Source organism: Cololabis saira, chromosome 10, assembly GCF_033807715.1.
Source record: "Cololabis saira isolate AMF1-May2022 chromosome 10, fColSai1.1, whole genome shotgun sequence".
In the NCBI taxonomy this organism is placed as follows: domain Eukaryota; kingdom Metazoa; phylum Chordata; class Actinopteri; order Beloniformes; family Belonidae; genus Cololabis; species Cololabis saira.
The window spans coordinates 16,307,732-16,327,191 of record NC_084596.1 but is presented as its reverse complement, the minus strand read 5'-3'; the positions used below and the strand labels follow the sequence as shown (position 1 = coordinate 16,327,191).

The window sequence follows — 19,460 nt, the reverse complement described above, 5'->3', positions numbered from 1 at the left end:
AACACAAATGCAGGTTCATTTAAACTGATTGAAAACATTTCAAAAGTGACTACTTGGAAGAAGTTGTTAAACTTTCAAGCCAGAAGCATCAGAGCAGCTCTTACATCTCCACTCTCCAGAAGTGCCACATCTGAGGTCTGTAATGTCCCAGGTAGCAGAAATTAGGATAAAAGTCCTCCAACACTTAAGCAAAGTCCCTCTCTTCTTCTCCCTTTTATCACTACTTTCTTGAATCTCTTAAGTCGTCTCTCTCATGAAGTCCACTGCAGCTCTGAGAGCTAATTTCATTGCTGTTCATCCAGATATACCGATATGTCGCTTTATAGTGCCATAAAGCAAGGCACAGTCGTCCCCACAGACGACCAGGACGGGGTCCGACGTTACTTTGGGTGGTTTGTGTCAATAGCAGGGACTGGAGAAGGCAGGAATGAGAAAATGCTTCCCAACAATATTGAAATACTAATTCAAGTAAAAGTGAAAATAGAAATTTTAATATTAAAAAAAAACAAACAACTGGGGCCAAGTGAAAAGGTTTAAGTGCAGGGATTTTTTATTTTTTTTTAACCCTGATCAACTGTTTAGTGAACACTTCACCTCTTAATCTTAATCAGAGCAGCTCTAATTGCACGCCTAAACTCTAAATGTGACCCTGAATGTGACCAACACTAACCCAAGAGCCCGAGGCTGAATGCGTCCCCGTTCTGTGCCTAAAACCAACCCTCACAAAGACGGACGGACACGAGTGCACACACACACGCAGCTCTCTCTCCCAGCAGCAGATCTGCACCGTCAAGGTCCAGCCCACACTCGTACCACCACTCCTGCGATGTTCATTAACAGCGTGGGCGAAATAATTGCGTGCAGATTAGTTGCAACACAAAGCCGATCTAATTACTTTTATGCCCGTGCAATATATTTGGAGTGGTGTGGGAGCAGTCCAGACATCAGTCGGTGGGCAGGCCATAAAACGATTAAGAGCGCTAAAGAGACTCCCCTTTCAACCAAATGAGGCCGGGGCAATCATCTCAGGGGCTGATTGGCATTGCCTCATTGCATGCCCGGCAGTAAGGGAGGGGCGTCAACACACCCCTCCATTTGCATCTGAACTGAAAACTGCCTGCACACGAATTACAGTCGCAACGTTTTTCCATTTTAGAGATGAAAAAATAAAACATTTAAATGATGGAGTGTTGAATAATCCAGAGAATATATGGCTTTTATGTGCAGAAAACTAAATTTGAAGGGGAGTGGGAAACACTCTAAAGGAAGGCAGATAGAAGAAATGCTGTATTAAAATGTTACAGTTAAATACAAGAGGCGATATAACGCCCTCTCCAAACAGCCAACATCAACCGAATGCACTCCTCTATTCCCATAATGGTATAAATGGGAGCAATAAAGCCTGGCGTGGTGCTGCCGGGAGAACGGGCATCAGTCATCCCTGATTGAATTAGACCAGGCTACCCACAATTCTCCCCTGCTCCCCCTAAACAGAAGAGAAGGGAGAGAAACAGAGAAGAAGGTACCCGTCGCAGAGAAGAGACATCACACTGACGCGCGGAACGAGGTTAAGTAGACGCCTGAGAAATGAGCCCGCATTGAAAATGAATAATTGGGCAAATCAATCACAGGGGTGTGTGATCGATTTGGAAAATCTGACCGGTTCGGTTATATGTCAGTGGAGGGGGATTTGAGGAGGAGATCGTGGCATTGATGGCAAAACAAGGAGCTCAGTGCTTCCATACAGCTCCTCAGCGTCCTGTCTTCTCAGTTTTATTCTCAATGACACCAAAAATACTTCAATTCACACAGTTTTGAGATGTGAGAAGAAACAAGGGATAAAACTTTTTTTTTTAAACAATTATTCGGAAACCATGTGGTTGCAATCGTTTAGTGGTTTCAACAGCTGCATGAAAATAAGCAAAAACAATACAGGGAACAAAATGAAACTGGTCTCCACATATGCGAGACATGTTTATTTGAAAACGAGATGAGATGCGTGGCAGAAATGACATCCATTCATTTAATGAACGATAAATGTAGGGAAACCTATTTGAGGCGGAAAAAAATGTAAACCAATTTGACCTTTGTCTGCAGTGTTCAATTTAACATCTTATGGCAATTTAGAAACAGCAACTGGTGGCTGTTTCTAATGGTAGCGTCCGCTGCACAACAGACTTCTGGCACGGGCGGGAAGTGGGCTAGTTGGAGGTAAATTAAGACAAAGGACACTGGCTCCTTGAGGTTTGCAGCCCATCACTCAGATGGAGCAACAAAACGGTAATACATGCACGGTGGGAAGTAATTGAATTTCAAAGATGCATTGTGCTGTTTTCCATATGGCCCGGCAGTATGACCGAGGCATGAGCTTAATAACACGCGGTTACTATGCGAGGAAGGGTGGGAGCTGACAAAGTTAAGGGGACTTAAAAAGACATTCAGGGAGCTTCACAGACTTAAAAACATTTTCAAAGTTAAATCCATGGCTTTCAGCTTTATGTTAAGATTATAAAACTTGGGGCTTCTTGTATCGACACGTTTGCCTGAACTGAAATATTCAAGCCTCTCTTTGGAAGCAGACGGCAGCTTTCATTTCTAGAGTGCAGGATGACTGATTCTGAGTTTTCATGGGAAAATAAATTGGGAGACAAAAGTGAGATGTAAACAAACATGCTAAACGCTGTCGCACCGTCCTACTATTTAATTAAAGGCTGGTGCACTTGCTTGAAACAAAGGAATTTGGTGACCTGGCGGCTCTTCTTTCCCACACTGGCCTGCTCTGGCAGTACAATGCTGAGAGGAATGCACCGGCTCCCTCCTGAAACCCTGTGTAACACTGCCAAATGCTAAATAATACTAAACAGTTTTATTGGACCTATTCACAAGAAAAGAAAGACCTGATCACAAATGATTAAAATCATGAGCTCTCACTCACATCATTTTAATTATAAATCAAAGGCATAAATTTTCCCGTTGCACATCAAAGACCGGGAAATTATACCAGTAGTAAAGAAAGTTCATGCAAAACATGAACACCCCCCCGCCCCCCCCCCCAAAAAAACCCTGTACGTGTAAAAAGTATTTCTGTAGGTGAAAAAAAACAAACATAACACACCATCTGTTTAGTTTGGGACAACCCACATTCGTGCTAGCTATCACCTTACTATACAATATTACTATATAAATATTACCATCTGCTGTGAGAATGTGTTAGGATTTCACCAGAATTGTGCCACAGTATGTGAGAAATCAACATAAACGCTTGTTGTCCCACATTTGACAATCATTTGTGGGTTAAAATCACTATCTAAGTGTGTAAAATACAAAACAATACTCATTTCAGGGAGATGCTTCAAATAAAGGAAAAAAAAGAAAAACAAAAAAAACATTAAGAAAATCTCAGTTTGATCATAATTTGTTGCTCAATAATAATGTAAAACCAAGTACACTTGCGGTGAAGTGCAAAGAAGCAGCGAGGACAAAATAAATACTAAGAACATGACAAGCGATTTCATCATCTCGAGACTAAAGGCCTTTGGATTTGTTCTTTTAGGATTACCCCTTGTTGCTTCAGAATGCACTAATTATGCCCCTTCTGAGGCCATAAAGCTCGGAATTCAGTGCACGCCAGTTAAAATGCACACAACTCTGACTTTGTAGTGTAAAAACGCAGAGTTCAAGTACAGGTTTTATTTATAAAATTAAAAAAAAGAGACAGCAGAAACATGAATCCCCCCGACACAGACACGAGGTGAAGATGACCCAAAGTCCATGAGGTGGTGGTGGTGGGCGGGTCCGTGTGGGATGACTGACACATAGGGACTGAACAATGGATGAGTGGAGCAGACTGTGACAGGTGGGTGGGGTTAGTGATGTCAGGAGATTTGAAGACTCCTGCATGCAGTCAGTTAATTAATTAGCCGGGGAGGCCTGTGGAGGTTAATGAGGATCCTGAGGTCGGGGGGGATCATCAGTCTTGCTCAGAGCTGACAGTACGAGGGTTAGTGATGGTTAGCGCCGTTCTCCGGTTAACCACAGGTACCGTGTCGAGTCCAGGCCAGTCTGAGGGACACCGTCCTCTCTGGCCGGCGGCGGCGTTGCTCTAAGTGGCTGGCGTCGGCTCACACACTCACCCAGGGCTGCTCGAAGCTGTACGTCCTCCTGCGGTCGTCGGGGTCGTCCGGGACGGTCTGGGCCTGCTGGAACTCCTGCCGCAGCCTCTGTATCCGGTCGTGGTTGCTAGGGGTTAGCCGGTTGCTAGGGAGAGAGAAGAGGGAGGGGATAGATGAGTGTGAGAGCGCTACTGTGAGCGAGTGACCTGGTTCCACAACTGCTGCCGGAAATGGCCTGCAGGATGGAGTGGTTTAAAGTCCGGCGTGCTCGGGTCCAGGAATTGATCAAACGTGCCGGCAGGGGAACCCAGACAGACTCAACCCAGATAAAAAACAGCGAATGTGATAAGTGAGGGCAGAGCCAAGAGCGAGCTCACAGCGGCGCCAACAGCAATATGAATCAAACTAATGCGTCTCTGATGTATTATTCAGAACAATGAACAAAGACTAGTGGTGAACAGTGAGCGGTGCCGCAGCGCCCCGACACCCCCTCTTCCCCTGGTGGCCTCGTATCATTCAACTACTGCACTTCCACTGTGTAATGCAAGCCTGGGGTACTTGCATCAGAGTTGCCATGAGTTTTTCATGGTATGTTGAATAAACACACTCGCAAGGAGTCTCGGATGCTCAGCTATTAAAAATGAAAAGGCTTTATTTTTCAACCTTCCGACTCGCTCTCAGAGAGAGGAGTTTATCTCCATGCCATTACGTCCATTATACGGAAGTCTCCTTATCTGAATGTGATCTATGTTGTTAAAGCAAACACACAGGAATATAGAGTATGCATTAGTGTATGAGTGCACTTTAATTCAGTGTCAGAGGAAGCATTAATATGCACGATGCTTTTGTTTTCTACACATTAAACTGACTGTTATAATGATAAAGGCCACACCTTTGACCAGCACAGTTTCTCCTTTATTTTATTATAAACAAAAAGAGTTACTTTCTGCATACGGATATGCGTGAGGCATGCTTCGAATACAATTAAACCAGCAGCAAATGTGTTATTTAGAAGTATTGTTATTTAGAGAGGATCATCGGCAGACATTTTTCTCCGATGTTGCAGTGAAATTGTTAAGCCCTTAACCAACAAAGAGAAGCTTAGTGTTGGATTCACAAAACCTCCAACAGAGGAAAGTAATTAACACCTTTTCCCTGTGAAACAGCGTTAAATAATACGTGTCAGGGTCTGCAAATGAAAGAGCAGCGGGGAGCACCGACTTGGAGTTTGACTTTTCAACCTTCTGACTTTTGCCAGGAAATTCCTGCGGATTGCCTTATCTCCAACTCTCCAAAAGGTCAAACCTGCAACTGGTTTGGTTTTTTTCTTTCCCCTCCATGCTCAAAGATCTTTGAGTTTGAGTTTTTTTTCCTACTTTAAGAGATTTGTATTGGCTCAGGTATATGATTGAAATGCTATTAAAACAGCATATGTAAAAACAGTCTTGAAACAACTGCATGAATTCAGAATATGATTAGAGGATGTGCATATAAAACGTACCTAAAAAGCCAGTTTATCTCCATGAAAGTAATTATGATCTTGTGTATCAAAGGGCACTGAAATAACTAATTCCATCCATGATTAATGGGATAAAAGGCGGCACCAGCAACTTAGGCGAGATTAACCCTGGGCCGCATGAAGCAGAGCCGGCCGGCATCGCCGCAGACCAGGAACCTGTCACTCACAATCCTGCTAATGTGCATGACATGCAACACAGCCCGGCCTCTTTAGAGCTCAGCTGACCCAATAAACAAGAAACACTGAGTCATCAGTGATGGCTTATGGCCTCAACGTCCCTTTCAAAAGAGGGTTTAAAGGAAAACGACTTAAGGAAAATCGGAATATGATATCAACAACGTGACAAAGCACAGAGATCCGCCTGGATGGAAGTAAAACGTTCCCGGAGACAGTGGTTTCCACCCTGTAATTAAAAGTATATTATCATTAGAACAACTTATAGATCTAGATTTTATTGTAGACGGCGAGGAGAGGGGAAGCTCGGATAAAAGGTCTCAAACGTCTCCGATCCTTGGTCCGTTAAACTACCATAAATCAATCAGAGAAAGAGCAACGCGGCAAAACAACTTAATTGCCCCTGAAACCCTAGAGACGAGAAAGAACAGCAGTCCGTGATGAGCTTCATCCTCGGAAAAGAGTCACTCAATAACTGCCACCGCCGTATAGGATGAAAGGCCACCGTGTGGCTTCCTTGAGTGCAGTGTGTCTGGGAGACTCAATAACAGGGCTGCGGCTTGCTGACCGAGCTGCCTGGAAAGCCGTTGTGAGGCCGAGACGCAGGCTGGATTTCACGGTCGGGCGTGCCTCCTGAAAAAGCTGCCTGGCTCAACCCCCGAGGCTGGGATGGAAGGAGCCGGGAGAAGATGTAACGTCTGCACTGTGGGCGCACTTTCACTTCAGAGCCACACTGCTACACCGCGCTCTAATGCGCCATGTCCAAGCACAGGGACTGCCAGACGGGGAGCTCCGGGAAGAAGATGGAAAAAAGCACTACTTGTTGCTCTGATGAACTCTCATCACCCACAGAGTCTCAGAGAAATCAATCACTGTGCAATAATAATAATAACCACAATCATATGCTGTAACAATAACCCTTTCAATAACCATGTCTACCTCATAATGCTGCACCTTTCACTTTTTTTAAATTATATGTTAATAAGAGCTGTCATTTGCCCATTGACTGTACAGTAGGAATGGGCGATATTTTACCGTTCACGATAAACTGTCAAAGAAATTCCCCACGGTAAGAATTTGTCATCTTGCAGTAAAAACGATAAATTCCCATTGATGACGTTTTTGTGTAAAGCTGATTTATGGTTCTGCGTTAAATCGATGCACAACGTACGTGAAGGAAGGAAGGAAGGGGGAGAGAAAGAGCGAAAGAGCGAAAGAAAGAAAGAGCGAAAGAAAGAGCGAAAGAGCGAAAGAAAGAAAGAGCGAAAGAAAGAAAGAGCGAAAGAGCGAAAGAAAGAGCGAAAGAAAAAGAAAGAGCGAAAGAAAGAAAGAGCGAAAGAGCGAAAGAAAGAGCGAAAGAAAGAAAGAGCGAAAGAGCGAAAGAAAGAGCGAAAGAAAAAGAAAGAGCGAAAGAAAGAAAGAGCGAAAGAAAGAAAGAAAGAGCGAAAGAAAGAGCGAAAGAAAGAAAGAAAGAAAGAAAGAAAGAGCGAAAGAAAGAGCGAAAGAAAGAAAGAAAGAGCGAAAGAAAGAAAGAAAGAGCGAAAGAAAGAAAGAAAGAGCGAAAGAAAGAGCGAAAGAAAGAGCGAAAGAAAGAGCGAAAGAAAGAAAGAAAGAAAGAAAGAAAGAAAGAAAGATAAATTCCCGTTGATGAGGTTTTTGTGTAACAAACATGGCAGATCTGACTCATTCCAGTTTTGCAGTACAGGTGGACTCATTTAATTGGTTTTTATCAATTCAATTTAATTGGTTTAGTTTAGTAGCATTTAGGCTCCAAAGACTGTATGTGGTGATAGATTTATAGTTACAAGGTGGAACTGAATTCATCGTCATTTTTATCGTTATTGGGATAAATGCCAGAAATTATCGTGATACATTTTTTAGTCCATATGCCCATCCCTACTGTACAGTGAGCGAAAATAACCGAGTCAAATTCCATTTCTTGTTTGACCTGACTTGGCCAAATAAACATGATTCTGATTAAGTCTGTTCGTTTTGGCCTCGGCTAAAACAACACAAGAACTCTGCAAACTTCACGCCGTTTCTTAAACGAAGCTCTGGAGGAGCATTTTTACAGTTTGCTGACATTTATGGCTCCCAGCCACGGCAATATTTATTTACTTTAATTAACATCCAACAAATCAAGCCGTGAATTCTCCTAAAATCTGAATGATTCAACAAGTATCTATTGGATTGTAGAAGGTTGAAATCAATAAAGACAGTCTAATTAACCTTTGAAATTTGCTACGCCACCCTAAATAAGACAAGCAGCAGATATTGAGGCTATTGATTGTTTTGACATGGTGAAATGTTTTGACTCACTAACAACTTTAAAATATTGATTGGAAGAATAAAAAGTTTGCCTGAAGTGATTGTGTTTTTGTTTAGTTAAGTTGATCAGATTTTCAGTTTGTTGAAAAATGAATAGAATATTTTCTGGCAGATGCAAAATGATGCGTCATTAACCAACAAACTCAACCACTGGGTTTAAGTTCAAGTCCATAAATAAGTGAAGCTAATTAGATCAGAATCTACCACGACCATCATACATAAAGAAAGCACTTGTATAGAGATGTTTTCAGCAAGCATGAACATGAAAATTCAGATCCAACTGGTCAGTCTTGGTGTCTTTTTGCATGTCTTGATACTGAGAAGTGAGATGTGGGGACTTCAAACTGAAAACAATGAAGCCGTCTTTAGCTGAGTTTATTCATTCTTCAAGCGACTGAAGCAAACTAGAAATAAAGATACAGAGACAACAAGCATTTGGGAGAGACGTTGTCTAGCTCTAGTTCTTGCAGTCTTCGGTTCCTACCATTGCCTAAGACCAACTAAAGTAACTGTCTTGTCCTGACTCTGACTCTTGTCCTGGTCATCGATTGCTCTTCGCTTTATTGCATTATGTCGTGGAGAAACCTAACAGGTAGATCTTCGTCTCATGAAGCAACTTAGCCAGAATCTACAACTCTTCATGAGCGTTTGGAGTTGTTACTCTTCCATGTCTGTGCCATGTATATTCTCCTGAATTAGAAAAGAAAGGATCATTCATGTAAGAACTGACTTCTGCTGATTCATATTTGGAGGCAGCAGCCTAAGAAGAGTGACCCAAGACCTTCCACTGCCCAACAATCTCCAGCGTCCTGGGTCTCGCGTCCTCCTCCTGGATTGGACACACCTGAAAAGCCTCCCTAGGGAGACGTCCAGGAGACATCCGGATCAAATGCCTGAACCTCAGCTGGTTCCTCTCGATGTTGAGGAGCAGTGGCTCAGTCTCAAGTCGCTCTAAGAGGAAGTTCCACTTCCCCCTCTAAGGGACGGTCCAGCCGCCCCGCCGAGGAAACTCATTTAAGCAGCTTCCATCTGCCGTCCCATTCCTTCGGCCACTGCCCACAGTTAACGATGATGAGGGGTTGGTACTAGGGCTGGGCGATATGGACGAAAAGTCATATCTTGATATTTTCTAGCTGAATGGCGATACTCGATATATACCGATATTTTTTCTGTGCCATAATTGGGGTTTCCCCCAAAGCATTATAGCATAGCATCTCTGTTAGCTTCATTTTTTTCTGAGGCAAACCCTTAAAAAAACTTTTTTTTAATACAAAGCCTCGTGCCAAATGTCACACAGGTACCTTTATTAACAGAGGTCTGCACAATATCAAAATTTATAAAACAAATGAAATAAAAATAAACTGCCTGCATATATAGAATAAAAATGCTTCTTGAATAAAATAAAACAAATATCCCATTCCTGCATAACAATTAAATTAAAATACCCTGTGCAATTAATACAATGTAGACAGAAACAGGCAGACTTTCCACTGAGGTTGACAGTTGTGCAAATAACAAAACATTTGTGCAAATCTCAAATAAAACATTCAAGTCAATTTGTCACAAAATAAGCTATATCAAAATCATATTTTTTTTTTTTTTTTTTTAAATCGATATAAACAACATTGTCTCGTACCATATCGCATTTGAAAATATATCGATATATATTAAAATCTCGATACATCGCCCAGCCCTAGTTGGTACATGTATCCACCAGACAACAAGTGTCTGTAAAGGCTACTATCTGCACCTCTCTTCATTCACTTTAGATGGTTGAAAACTTCTCCACTTTAGGCAACATCCCCCCCAACCCTTTCCTACTCTTAACCCATGTGCCTTTTTTCTTTCATGGTAAAAACAAAACAAAAACTTAGAAAGCATCTAGGAAATCAACCATTTCTGCCAAACTTTTTTTCATGTGCAACTTCAAAAGATGATAAATAAAAAATGGACAAAAAGCAAAAAAAATCTGAAGTTCCCAATTCAATATCTCAGATAGTAATAAAGTGAAAGGGTCCTTTGAAACAGACTGAAAGGTGTTTTGTAGGATAGCGAAGAGTCTGCGATGGCTAAACTTTAATCTCAGTCACACAAAGCCACAATATTTTTTTTGAAAGGTCCCCTATGAGCGGCGCACACAATTCAAGAAAACAAGCTTTTGTGAGCAACATGGAAGCCATTAAAACTGGTCTTATCAAATCTTTGCTTCATTTGTCACTGAGGACGAAAGAAGAGGAAGCAATCTAATAGGATTAATCGGATCTGGGCTGTCACTTCAAAACCGTCCGCGACGCGGACGCTGCCGTCATGGATCCCAATCAAAGCCTGCCAAAAAAAGGGAGGGGGGGGGCCTTGCTGGTTCAACGTACAGTAAACGACAGAGACAGCTGATGGAGAAAGCTGTAATCCTGCAGATTAGAAGTGAAAGGCTTCATTCACACATGCTGCTCTTCCCATGCCTCCAACAACATTCTGCAGACCTACCAGGCCAACTGTATTGCAGGCATGAATTTTCACCATTCATCAAGAGGACTTAGTGACTTTTGGTGGCTCTTGAGTCGGATCCTGCGCTGAGGGTGTTGCTGCAGTTTTGGGGCCTTAAAAACCAAACAGCTGGAGGTGATCCTGCTAAGCCAGCAGCTGGCCCATAAAGACTGTCTGAGTATGCGGCTCGCAGCCTACAAGTGTCTGTTTTGTAATGAGGGCCTTCGCGGTGAGTGGTTACAAGTACGGTGACCTTGAGAGCAGCGTTGTTGGTTCACACTTCGTTTAGCCATCGTCTTGGATTAAAGTATAAACACGCCACTGTGCAAATCACTAACGAAGCCAGTCACGGCATTTCAGAGCATCTCCATTCTCTTTTATACTAATTAATAGATGCCGATTCAATAAAATCTCACCTCACTCTTGATAATACATAGATTGTATGCTGTGACATCCTGACTAATTCATTTGCCAATAATCCTTCCTTCAAAATAATCAACTTTTTAAATTAAAAGCCACCATCTTAATTACACATTTAATTAAGTGTGGGTAGTCATGGGACTCTGATGCGACTGTTGTGCTGATGAGATCTCCTGTCTGTTAAATAAACATTCCCTGATGTGCTGATACACACAGCTTAACACCGGAAAAAAAACAAAAACGCTGTGCAGTCGTGAATGCACGTCCACCCTGAGCGCAGCAGCTGTGGCAGTTGCTTTCTGTAATCTTATCAGACGGGTGAACTTGGCCCTACACCCTGTGACAAAGAGAGGACAGCTTGTGGATGCTTCCTCTGCCGTGAAAAATGGAGCGAGATTGCGCAGATGATAATCCAGGTCTATTGATCGAACGCTCAAACACGGCTAGGAGGAGACTGGTGCCGTTGGTGACGGTGCTCGTGGCTAAAGCTCCATCTGTGAGCTGTTGTGTCCATGTTGCTGCAGTGCCTCTGTTTTTGTAGAGAGATCTGGCAGAAATGCTACTATAAAAAGGAGAAATCTTTGTTTTTTTCTTTTTATAATGATAAAGTTCTTAGAACATTCATAAAATACCCCGGATACTTGCAGCCTCCAACATCTGCACCTGGACATGTTTCCGCTCAGGTTGTCCACTGAGAGTTTGTCTGCGTTGCCGACCTGCAGCATCGTCAGAGATGGTTTGTGCTTATGTGCTTGTCATCAGCTTGGTTGTTGCTAGGCTACGAGGCCAATGAACACTGGAGATTCTCTATACTTTCAACTTCCCAGCAGTTTGTCAAGCAAGTTTTATTCTTTGTTGTACTTTTTCATTATTTTTTCTTTATCTCCATGTATTTACACTGCAATGATATCACTTCCATTCAATTCAAGTAGGATGCTTTATAAAAACTCTTTTTTCACCTTTACACCCAGGGAGTCTGTTCTGTGTTATAAAAAAAAGAAAAAAAAAAAGAAAGATGTTTTCCTCTTAAATGTACCATTTTCTCTTTTGTCCTGACTCGTGTTTCTCAGATGCTTCTGTATTACTGGTGTTGCATCTGCTTGCGTGTCCTGGGTGGGACTGGCGTGCACCACCGAATATAATAATTAGAACAAGATTCAAATAGCACAAAAGCAACAAGCTCCTGATTAACATTTAACACTAAAAGCTTGTTCTCTGTGTATATTTGATGGTGCCACATTATCTCTAGGGAGCTGGGTTATACTGTCGTGTCTGCAGATGGCTGACCTGACATGACTGAAACAACAAACATGCACTTTTTGGACCTCTGGTGGATACACAAAAGGTTAAGAAAGGATTAGTCCAGGTGCCGGACAGGTAACAGCCTCAGTGGTATCCTGTTGACGCAGCGGAAAGATGAGAGGGTCCCAGACACCGCCGTGTCCGTGTCACTTAGGCTCCTATTAGCCAGATTTTTCCTTTACTCTGGATTAAATGGGTTTAACCCTGAGACACTGAGAGAGGCAAATTGACTTGCAGAAACATGGAAATTAGATGCCAATCGATACAATATCACCACACTTAGCAGTTCATTATCAAACCCCTGGCATTTGCCTCTTCATGTCAATGGACTAAATGACACTAATGTGGGTCTGCATGTTGACAAACTGCACAAACAAATTAAATAGTATGCAGAGGCAAACAAACATCTAAGCAGGAAAGCCCGGCCTTTGCAAAAGCCTGCATTGAGAGACTAATGATTGTAGCTCACACTTCTCTAACAGGCAGAACCGAACACCCTGTGTGTGTTCGGGGCCTGGCTCGGATCAGACGGCTCTCGTCTCAAAGAAAGGAGGACTGCTGCACGCGACGTCGGGTGGAGCGTTCGTTAAATAACTCCAGCTCTGCAAATGACTATAGGTGGCTCTGGATTGACATCACTAACTGATAACGAGCGGCGGGAAGTTTATGCTCGCTGCTTCGTTAATGGTCTCACACGTCGACATAGTGGCCTCTGTTATGAAGCCAAAAAGAAATGCCTACTTTTCTGCGGCGCATGACTCTCCACACACATCCCATCCCGAAACAGTAGCATCCATTCAGAGGCCTGTGCAATCCCAGAGGGTGTCAACACTTGCGCATAGCACACAGTAAACACTGGAATCCATCGATGGAACGGATTGAATTTAATTGCTTTCCAGTTTTATAGGGCATCTCCATTTTTCCAAGGGCACTGTGGGTCACAATGTTAGCGATGGTAATAAGATATTTGGCTGGTATTTATGCGAGCGCTCACTCGCGGATTTAAAAAAGAAAAAAAAAAAAGATGGGGAATTTACCTCCAATTTCAAGCTACAGCGCCACTGGAGGCGGTAATTGTACAGCGCACAGTAATATTATGCCCCTTTTATTTCACTGACCAATTTCATGCTCGCACAGACCAGCATATAGAGCCTAGCCCGTTCAATTAAAACACAATAAATTGGAGTGTGTTTCTGGTGTCTGTGATGCTGCCCTACTTTCAGCATACGTGGTGGGGGTGGTGGAGGGGAGGGTGGGGCGTCCTCCTATTCAGGCCATTTCAGCTTCAACACTCAAATCCCCACTAGATTGCAAGGTAGATCCACGTTTGAATAGGTCAGTTTAATAACTGAAAGGGTATTTTGCATGCGATTTAACAGGAGCGCCAATTCGATACGATCACAGAGGCTTTGCAATACGTTTCTTATCTTGTATTTATAGCAGGATTAAACTGAGAAGGGATTGTTTAGGGGCCAAATCTTGTGGAAAATGCATGGCACACGTGGACTACACACAGTGCCTGTTACCTGCAGTTTGCAGTCATGAGGTCAGTGAGGAGTTTGAAACCATCCATTGTGAAAGATATGTGTGTGTGTTTTTTTTTAACATCACTGGTTCATAATATCCAGAGTAACTTTACACCATGCACTCACTGTTTTTGTTAATGTGTTAATGCAACCTGAATTTCCAAATATGAACCCAGGAGAGGGGAAAAGGATCTGAGGGTGGGGTGAGACCATCAAAACATTCAATCCTGCTAAAAGACCTAAGTTCCACCAAACACTTGAGCATGCAAGACACTCAAATCTGCAGGTACAAACTAACAGAAACATTAAGCCCTTCCAACAGGAGTAGCTACTCCTAGAGGAGTAAGGATCCTGAAAAATCCCCTACAAGTTAATTATAATTTACATGTATTCAGAGTTTTGTCGTTTCATTATCAATATATCCTTAATATTAACAATGCCTGTTAAACTGTGATGTATTTAAACACATTAGAGTACAAAACACACACAGTACTAGCTGTGGATAGTTTCTTTTTTTTAGAGATTTCTTATAAATAAGTAGAATAAAAATAGGATAAAAAAAATAATAATATAGTAGGAATCTGTAATATGCATTTGCAGTACTTTCCTCCCATTTTAAAATAGTTGTTTAAATTTCATTAAATGGAATATTTTTTCTACTTTCAGGTAGTGCTGTGTAGCGCCGTAAATTTTTCACCGATCAGTTGCAACATGAAGCGACTGACAGGTAAAAGACGCCGTTCATCTTGCTACGATGATCGGGTGTGAAAACGTGCATCCCATCGAGCACACGGATGCTGCTTTGATCTTCACCAGAGCTCCAGACTCCCCAGATACCAGTTTGACGGGATCTGATGGAACCAAGGCTAATGGCAGGGATTCAACCCAACAACCTAAAGGACCTGATGATCTACTGTCCTGGTTCCAACGCTCCGAGACGCCCTCAGGTGCTGAGATCTGTTCGGTGACGTCAGAAGACACTACGCACTATTAGACGGCCAGTTATAATCTGCTAGTTGATTGACGGACAGTCACTTCCTTTTTTCACCTTCTACAAATAAAAAAAACGAAACTAAGAAATTGAATGCGTAACAGCTAAAACTTGCAGATTGGTGAAATACTCCAACATTCATACCCACTCCTGTTCTTTGAAATGACATTCTTGTCATCGACCTGCTCGTCTCCTCCACCCGACTTTAAATCCCATCTTCCTGGCTAAAATTGAAATGCTAAATAGGGAAATGGATATCTGATCTTATCCAAATTACCGCCGCCTTCCAATCTAGCGTAGCATCACACTTGTAGTGCTTTGATGTAACGTTGTCAAATCAGTCCCTTATCTCATCCATCAGTGTCACATGATTATCTCCCCCATGGAAGGAACTGTAGTGATTATGACGGAGAGAAATCCGGCACCCCTATTCAGCATTTTCCTACTTTCCTGCACAACAAATATGTTCATCTTCCCGCTTTCATCTCAGAGACGGCTCATGTCAGGAATAAATCCACTCCCGCACCTGTGCTGTCTCTCCCATCTTGCTTCGCCGCTCCCTCACATTTACTGACTGGAGGGTAAACAGGAGACGGTATCCATCAGGCCACGCCGCTCAGTCACTCACCGGACAGACCTGAGCTGCCAGATAAGCTTCTTATTGTAACATATTTGCCATTATGAATCCACCAATCATGACTAATGCCTGCAGACCACTCGTGTAAGTGAATCACCATGATTCAGCGTGTTCGGTCACCTGGGGAAAGTGTAACCAGGCAACAAGGTTGGGAAAGAAGGGCCGCCCGCCTGAGCTGATGGCTTCACCGCAGACGGCATCGCATCCCGCTAATTATTCCTCGTCTGTGTCAACATGGCCGTAAAGTAGGCCCTTCTGGGCCATCAACTTGGAGTGGTGCTCTTACAACTCTGCAGAGAAGTGAAAACTGGTTTCAACCCGCCGGTGCCCACGAGAGCTGCGCTTTCCTACAGGTTGTGCAAATTACTGCCGGAGTTTAACAGTCCGAGATGAGAGCCTGTGTGTGGGGGGGGGGGTTTCAAACCAGCAGGGTGAGCGTGCCGTCTTATCGGCAGTGGATTAGGGAGGCATTAGAGTCCAACTCACTTTTTTACATTTTTATGAGGTCTGAGCTTAACTAAACATTGATAACAAGGGCCGACTTTTTCACACTTATGAATAAAGTTCAGTCTGAATGAGAAACTACATCCGTACAAGTTCTTTGGCTCCAATCTGTTCATGTTGGTAAAGAATTGCATGGCTTCACACAGAATATTTCCTATTTTAAAAGGAACATAAAGGAATGACAAGGTTTTATTCAAAATGTGGGAAGAAATTACAGAGATTACAATCCCCACTCAATGGACATTTTGCATTTGGTTGTTCCAAAAATAAGAACGGAATTTGGGAAGAAAGCGTTTAGGTTTTCAGCACCAGATCCTTGGAATAAACTTCAATCCGAACTGCATTTACGAAACCTCATACCTGTGAATTTATATAGTCGAGTTCAGACTAAATAAAGACTAAAAAAAATAAATAAAAAATGGGGAGGGGGGCATATGATCATTGACTCCTTGTAAGTAGATTTTTGCAGGCAACAGAGAAGCTGTTGTTGAGGTTCTGGAGGACCATTAAAGGGGAAAGGCAGGCGAGAGAGATAAAAACATGGCTTGAACTGCTTCACAAATGCCACAAGTCTGACTCCAGCGTTGTCAAAGATGCCTCCAGAGGAGTGAGCGCTACGGCCTCCGGGTAGACGTCACCACTGCCACTGCAGAGGTGATCTTTCAAAAATAAAGAGCCTCTGTATACCGCACAGGATAATAACAGACTAGTGAGATGGCAGAGAGCGGTAATACATCCATAATGTCCTTTAAGATATTGGATCCCTAAGGGTCCAGGAATACAGAGAGTATGATTTATTCTAAATTACAAAATGCAGCCTGCATTAGCCGGCTGTCACAATGATCTGTACGTTCGGAGAGACTCATCGCCACATTCACACCGACTACAAAAGCGTCCTTTTCTATGGCAGCAGAATGGATAACCCTTTATAGACTCAAAAAGGAAATAAGGGAGGAAATAGAGAAGGAAATTGTGAGATGGAAGTCCTTTGAGCTGCGGCTGAGGCGACTGAGTGCAGTTACATTATACCCCCGAAGCCTGCTGACGGTCATCCCAGAACCGGAAAACAAATCACACCTGGACAGGACAGGGGGAGAAAAGTGAGAAATAAAGGGGCGGGAATATTGGGAGAGAAAATGAAACCCAACTGGAGCTGTCTAATTTCTGGAGCAGTCCAACGTGCGTGGCTGGCGCCGCGACTGCTCGCTGATGGATTGGGTCTCTCACTTGTAATTGCTCCCCATTTTCAGGGGGCTAAATATTACTTCCAACTGAAGTATGGGCAGAAACTGACAAATCACAATCTCAGTCAAATTAGGATCCATTATCATCAATAGACGGGAGGTTCTTTTAGCTTGGTTTCAGGGCTGCACAGGAGGCAAAGGAGACGAGGGGCGTTTTGTGACAGAAGCAATTTTGAGAGAAAAAAAAGAGAGTATCTGTGGTGTGATTGTCGTGATAATGTCTGTCCTAGATGCCATAGAGAGACATACTGGGATTCAGCAATGCCACGGTCTGACCTTTCACCATCCCCATCTCCGCTTAGCGCATTTCCTTACATTTAAGCTTTTCCGTGACGTTTTTCTTTCATTCTAATCTAGACATATATTTTAAAGCTGCATATTTATACACTAGGCTTCTAACCAAGACAAACATGGCAATATTTGTATATTGGTCCTATAAATCTCTCATTAGAGGCAAAAAAACTAAACGTTTAACTTTTGAAAATGCTCCTCGTTGGGCACGGAGCTCCAGCGCAGCATTGGTTCAGCAAGCTTTCATTAACAACTGGGATTCTCCACAACTGTCTCATGAAATATTCAACATATTAGCTTTAGCAGGACATGTTTTCCAGACTCCCCTTCAAAAATAATATGATTTGTGAGCAAAGAAAAAAAAAAAAGTCCCATTTCCCAAAGCTCTACATTATACTCCACAAAACAGGACAGCACACAAAGAGCCCTGGTTTTAGCTTTACCGGATGTTGAAAGGCTTTACAGGGCTTCTGATTTACAATTAAGACTTTCAGCTTTTGTCCACATGGTTTGACAGATCGTTTGTGAAAGATTTCTTTTGACCTGGATTTCTTTTAACCTGGATTTCTTTCAACCTGTGGTATAAGACTTTAGACAAGATGAGCAATAGGCTGGGACTAGGGCTGGGCGATATATCGAGATTTTAATATATATCGATATATTTTCAAACACGATATGGTACGAGCCAATATAGTTTATATCGATTTAAAAAAAAATATATATTTTTTTTTAATTTTTTTTTTTTTTATGATTTTGATATAGCTTATTTTGTGACAAATTGACTTGAATGTTTTATTTGAGATTTGCACAAATGTTTTGTTATTTGCACAACTGTCAACCTCAGTGGAAAAGTATGCCTGTTACTGTCTACATTGTATTAATTGCACAGTGTATTTTAATTTAATTGTTATGCAGGAAAGGGATATTTGTTTTATTTAAGAAGCATTTTTATTCTATATATGCAGGCAGTTTATTTTTATTTCATTTGTTTTATACATGTTGATATTGTGCAGACCTCTGTTAATAAAGGTACCTGTGTGACATTTGGCACAAGGCTTTGTATTAAAACTGACTGTTTTTTTAAGGGTTTGCCTCAGAAAAAAATGAAGCTAACAGAGATGCTATGCTATAATGCTTTGGGGGAAACCCCAATTAAGGCACAGAAAAAATATCGAGATATATATCGAGTATCGCCATTCAGCTAGAAAATATCGAGATATGACTTTTGGTCCATATCGCCCAGCCCTAGCTGGGACTTAACCAAGGATTGTGGCACAACCCCATCTTGTGACGTTCTTCAAACGCTCAAGTTCAAGAAAGAGTTTAGATTTTAAGTTTTTTTTTAATCCACGTTTGACTGGCATGAAGATTTTCATAACTGATTTAACATCTAAAGTCCCCACTCCACTTACATTCATCTGACGAATCAATGCAGAGCTTCTTTGGACGATGCAGAATCGTCCTGCTGGGAAAGCTGAGCCCATTTCAGCTTTTCTGCTGTATGGCAAAGAAAAATACCAACGCCGGTGACCCCGGCCCCTTCAAATTAATCAGGCCCCATCTTCACTCTGCGCTGCTTCTGTGATGCAGAGGTTGTGATACACTACTACCTGCTCCTCTGACTAGAAATGTATGAGAATCTCCTAAACATGTAGATAATTGTACAGACAACTTCTGCTCCAGCGGACATCTACTAACCAAAGAGAAGAACACTGTGTGAGAGGAAATACTGCCGCCACTATACTTATGACTAACAAACTAACTGGCTGCATGCAAGAATGAACGATTGAATGACTGCACGGATGACTGAATGAAGATTGATATCCTGCTAGAAGTTACATATTTTTGGGAAGCTTTGGTGTTTCCTTAAAGAGACACTGAAGGATCGATTCGCAAGTTGCTTATTTAGCATATCTTTTCGCTCAGTT

General features: G+C 42.3%; 1 protein-coding gene across 6 annotated transcripts in view; it reads right to left on the bottom strand.

The window, feature by feature from the left end:
- Positions 1–19,460, bottom strand: part of LOC133452483 (partitioning defective 3 homolog) — a 288,942-nt gene that overhangs the window by 17,642 nt on the left and 251,840 nt on the right. For all 6 annotated transcript variants that reach the window (XM_061731820.1, XM_061731823.1, XM_061731821.1 and 3 more), the window contains one exon: positions 4,134–4,257. In XM_061731820.1, coding sequence (XP_061587804.1) covers positions 4,134–4,257 — 124 coding nt within the window. The remainder of the gene's footprint in view (positions 1–4,133; positions 4,258–19,460) is intronic.